Here is a 5,215-nt window from a genome sequence, read left to right on the forward strand (position 1 = left end):
TGAGCTTGCTGGTTTGCTGGTTCCAAATCGAGTTCACCTCTCATAAATCAGAAAACCTGACATACAGTGTTGGAAATAGCAGATGATATGCGTCGCTTTCCCACACCATAGATTAATGGCAGGCCGCCAGGCTATAAGTGCTCTTGGAGAACCCCTGAGAAAAACATAAACAAAGTGCGTTTTTCGTCACATTTTTCTTGGTTGTCCACCGGACAATGTCTCAGACTGGTTAGATTGTCCGGTGCAAATTCTGGTTGTCTCGGACAACCGCACAACGCTTATTTCGAGCACTGTATTATGTCTTTTTATATGTATAGATACATATATACCAGGAGTAGATAATAGGGAAGGAGTGTGACTTCAATAAAGAAGGGAAATTCGTCATTTACTAGCCTTGGAATACCTACGATTTACTACGCGTAACTCAACCAACCTGAGCTCAAATCGTACACAGTACATTTGCCTAGCATCGTACAAAATACAGACTAAAACGTACGACACGATTATCCGTTCTGTTGCCATCAATCCGAACGTATTGTCCACCTGACTTGAAACAAAAGGCAGCTACTAACGCTCGGCGATGCGGTGTGGCTCGCTGGGAGATTGGAGCTGGAGCTGCTGCTGATTGCGGTGGGCGTGCGTGCGTGGGGGCATACCAGCTGTATGCCGGTATGCCGGTATGTAGCTGTATGCCGGGTCAAAAGTTATCTCGCCGAGTGTTGCGTCGATGTCCAATCTCCCAGCGAGCGTTAGTAGCTGCCTTTTGTTTCAAGTCAGGCGGACAATACGTTTGGATTGATGGCAACAGAATGGATAATCGTGTCGTACGTTTTAGTCTGTATCTCCGGATCGCGAGTGTATATGAGGAAACGATTTCGCACGATGCTAGGTGAATGTACTGTGTACGATTTGAGCTCAAGTTGGTTGAGTTACGCATAGTAAATCGTAGGTATTCTAAGGCTAGTGAATGACGAATTTCCCTTGTTTATTGAAGTTACACTCCTTCCCTATTATGTACTCCTGATATATACATATATATATCTATATATATACACATATATATATATATAATATATATATTTATATATATCTATATATATATAGCTCAGTCGCTATATAAGCACATAGTGTATATAGCGTAGTGGCGCCATCTATTGGAGGAAAACATCGTCTTTTATTACTGGACATCATCTCTATCTTTGAGCCCTTAGTCTTACAGGCATTATCTTAGATACAATAATGTAACGCAACAAGAGTACAGGGTTCTTACTCTTGTTGGGTTACATTATTGTATCTACTAGTATTACTTATGCTTAGAGTGAGGGTTCGAAGTTAACACTAGTCCGTTATTCCGAATCTATCAATGCATGAATATATTTCAGTAACAACTAGTTCGGCTGAGAATGTCCCCCAGGGTACTGCTGGAACGTACCTTGCCGGGTACCTCGCCTACTCCACTAACGAGTCTAGGGATTCGCCTACTCCCTAACCCTAACCCTAACCCTGACCCTGACCCTAACTCTAACCCTAACCATATCAAATAGTTACCAGGGCACGTTCTGGTATACCGGACCGTACCCAGGGTACGTTCCGGCAGTACCCTGGGGGACATAGACGCTATGAGCACTAGTTCGGTGAACTACCTATTAGTCCCCCGCACACTAGAGCAATATAGCTAAGCAATCGGACTTGCGAGGAATATTGCTGTAGTGTGTGGCACATGTTTGATATTTTTACGGTAGCTTAGCAATATTGCTCTAGACTCTAGTTAGATACAATAATGTAACCCAACACAAGAGTAGGGTTACAACGCGAGCCTATTCTTTTCTTTGGAGGAGCCCCTGAGTGATTCACTCAGGGCGGTTTTATGGTGCGTTTTTCGAGACTAGAACTTCGAAACTGGGTTTATTCTAAACATGAACCTTTCTCTGCTATCCTGGGATTTACTATGTATCACAATAGTGAATACTCTGTAGTCTGTATTAAACTAATATAACCTGTTACAAAATTTCGAAGCGACGAGCGGCAATATTTCGAGTGCCATTTCTGGTGACCTGTGATGCTGGCTTTCCCAATGTGCATAGCGATCGGCAAACTTCGGTCAGCTTTAGCTCTGTTTATTAGTGGTGTTCCGATTAATTGAGTTCGTCGATCATTACTCGTTTGGGCTGCCGAGTTGATTAATCGAGTAGAAAATCGGACAACCGAGTACAACTCGAACTTTTTTTCTTTTTTTTTAATTTCCAGATTTAACATAAGTACATACATTTACACATATACTAGTAAACACGGACACGGTGCGGTGTAAATTTTCAAGGAACTAAGCGACTTTGTTTCCTGAAAATCAAGCCCAATCCTAAATTTTCCTACATCTTAATTTCAACTTATTTCCTAAATTAAAGCATTTAAAAAATATTTCAGGGACTCTTTTTGGTACTGGAGAAATTAGCGTTTGGATGCGCATTGTGCGGCTTTAATTATGGTGCGGATGAAATGACGACCACAAACACGGTGGTGATTCTCGGCCACAACGTTTTCCCTTTGCTTGGTATTGCTCTCATTCATACTATTACTAGCTTGTGTTTCACTGGATATTTTGATTTACTGGGTATTCTATGAAATGAAGCACCTTTTCCCGTTCGATGTCGATCACTACATCCTATTACAACGCAGTAACTGACTGTTTTTTACCAATACAACATGCACAACAACAACATAAAATAGCCACCGGCGAACGCTTTTGCCAACCAGCAGAGCTATGTTTACACACGTGACCTGGAGTGACGTCACACTGAACGCCCCTATTGGAATCGAGAGGTCACAGAATGCAGAGTAGCGAGTCCGATTGATTAGCTATATTGCTCTAGTGTGCGGGGATCACGACTCGCAAGCCATATTGCTTGTGAGACCGATTCCTTAGCTATATTACTCTAGTGTACGGGGGCCTTAACTGTCAGCATCGACTTAACTTGGCACTGTTAATTTAAATTATTTAACATCGTAACTTTGCAACTCTTGATTGTTCCAAAATTCTATTAGAAGACTTCATTTCTTTACAAAAACCAATGAGTTTAGAAATTACATTTAAGGTGCATCGCATTTAATGCATTACCGTTGGTCTCTAGATGAGGACATGAACTCAGCGGAATCTGGTTCCGATTCGGAAAGGATGAGCATTGTGATGAACAAAGATCGGAATGAGAGCAGCGACGACGAATCGGCCATGCGCGACGTTGGCAACAACGAGGGAGAATACAACCCGGCGAATCCCATGGAGGTGAACAGCGCACCAGCCAGCCCATCCGGATTCGATTCCCTGATAAGAAGCCCAAGCAGTCCAGTGGGCAGTGGTGGTGAATCGCCTGTGGAGAATGCTGATGACTTTGGGCCTGCCAGTCCGATAGGATCAGGGCAATACAGCCCCGCAGGGTCTGGTCCAGCAAGCCCTGCAGACTCGGGTCCAGCAAGCCCCACTGGGTCTGGGAGCCCAGCGTACTCCACCCCGGAAAGCCCTATGGGGTCTGGTCCGGACAGTCCTGCAGGGTCTGGTCTAGCTAGCCCAGTAGAGTCTGGTCCAGCTAGTCCTGCTGGGTCTGGCCCGGCTAGCCCTGCTGGGTCTGGTCCAGCTAGCCCAGTAGAGTCTGGTCCAGCTAGTCCTGCTGGGTCTGGCCCGGCTAGCCCTGTAGAGTCTGGTCCAGCTAGCCCTGCTGGGTCTGGTCCAGCTAGCCCAGTAGAGTCTGGTCCAGCTAGTCCTGCTGGGTCTGGTCCAGCTAGCCCTGTAGAGTCTGGTCCAGCTAGCCCTGCTGGGTCTGGTCCAGCTAGCCCTGCAGCATCTGGTCCAGCTAGCCCTGTAGGCTCTGGCCTGGCTAGCCCTGCTGGGTCTGGTCCAGCTAGCCCTGTAGGGTCTGGTCCAGCTAGCCCTGTAGGGTCTGGCCCAGCTAGCCCTGCTGGGTCTGGTCCAGCTAACCCAGTAGAGTCTGGTCCAGCTAGCCCTGCAGGATCTGGTCCGGCAAGCCCTGCAGATTCTGGTGCTGACACTCCTGCAGTTCCAGCACCAGTTGTGGATACTGGTCCAGCTAGCCCTGCTGATAGTGAATCTGACCACGCAAGTCCGGTGGGAAGTCCAATTGTAGAGTAAGTATTTTATTTTATATTTAACACCTGCAGTGGAATTTATTGTAAAAATGTGTTCGCTGTGTGTTGTGTTTTTAAAAAAACGTTTAGCTCTATCTCACTGTTAGTTCTATCTTCTTATCGCAATTCTTTCTATTATATTACATGCGCAATGCGTGATCAATACTACTGTTAAATATAAAGTTTTATTAAAGGGTTCTATTTAATTACCGACTCAGTATGCAGTTTTACAGTAATCTGTTGGGTATCAGTTTTTTCACATTTTTATCGTCGGTGATTTTATCGTCGGTGATTTTATCGCAGTGACGATGGCGAGCGGGATCAAAGTGTGCAGAGTGCTGCAGAGGATGCGGACAGTGTGAAGGAAGGTGCAGAAAGCGATAATGAAGCGGGCGAAAGAGCGGATCTAGGCAGTGAAAAGGACGACGGAGAAGCCAGCGATAAAGACCTGGACAGCGATGCGGACAGCGAGAAAGCAGGCAGTGACAATGAAGATGCTGGTGACCAGCTAATTGCTGATATCTTTGGGTCGAGCGATGAAGAAGATTTTGAGGTAATATATATGCGTACAAATATCTGTATATATTAAATAGAGAAAAAAGTTTTGTTGAATATAACTTATTATTTGTTATATAAGTAATATGGATAAATTATATGGGTATTTTTTTTCCTAGGGTTTTGGAGAAGAAGATCTTGAAACACCCGCTGCACAAGAAAAGAAGAAAACTAAAGGTCAGTTGCTACCTAAAGTATGCCGTATTTATTCGGTAACATTGATGCTTATGTATCTATATCTACCGCTCTCTCTCTCTCTCTCTCTCTCTCTCTACTCTCTCATCTCTCTCTCTCTCTCTCTCTCTTCCTCTCGTCTCTCGTCTCTCAATCATCTCTCTCCTCTCTCTCTCTCTCTCTCTCTCTCTCTCTCTCTCTCTCTCTCTTCTCTCTCTCTCTCTTCTCTCTCTCTCTCTCTCTCTCTCTCTCTCTCTCTCCTCTCTCTCTCTCTTCTCTCTCTCTCATCTCTCTCTCTCTCTCTCTCATCTCCTCTCTCTCTCCCTCTCTCTCTCTCTCTCTCTCTCTCTCT

At 45.0% G+C, this 5,215-nt stretch overlaps 1 protein-coding gene across 1 annotated transcript in view; it reads left to right on the top strand.

The window, feature by feature from the left end:
- Window positions 1–5,215, top strand: part of LOC106810501 (protein IWS1 homolog) — a 17,101-nt gene that overhangs the window by 5,304 nt on the left and 6,582 nt on the right. The window contains exons 2-4 of the mRNA XM_014813880.1: window positions 3,126–4,134; window positions 4,438–4,687; window positions 4,809–4,866. Of these exons, the coding sequence (XP_014669366.1) occupies window positions 3,126–4,134; window positions 4,438–4,687; window positions 4,809–4,866 (1,317 nt within the window). The remainder of the gene's footprint in view (window positions 1–3,125; window positions 4,135–4,437; window positions 4,688–4,808; window positions 4,867–5,215) is intronic.

Source organism: Priapulus caudatus, unplaced genomic scaffold (genome assembly GCF_000485595.1).
Source record: "Priapulus caudatus unplaced genomic scaffold, Priapulus_caudatus-5.0.1 Scaffold446, whole genome shotgun sequence".
Taxonomy (NCBI): Eukaryota; Metazoa; Priapulida; class Priapulimorpha; order Priapulimorphida; family Priapulidae; genus Priapulus; species Priapulus caudatus.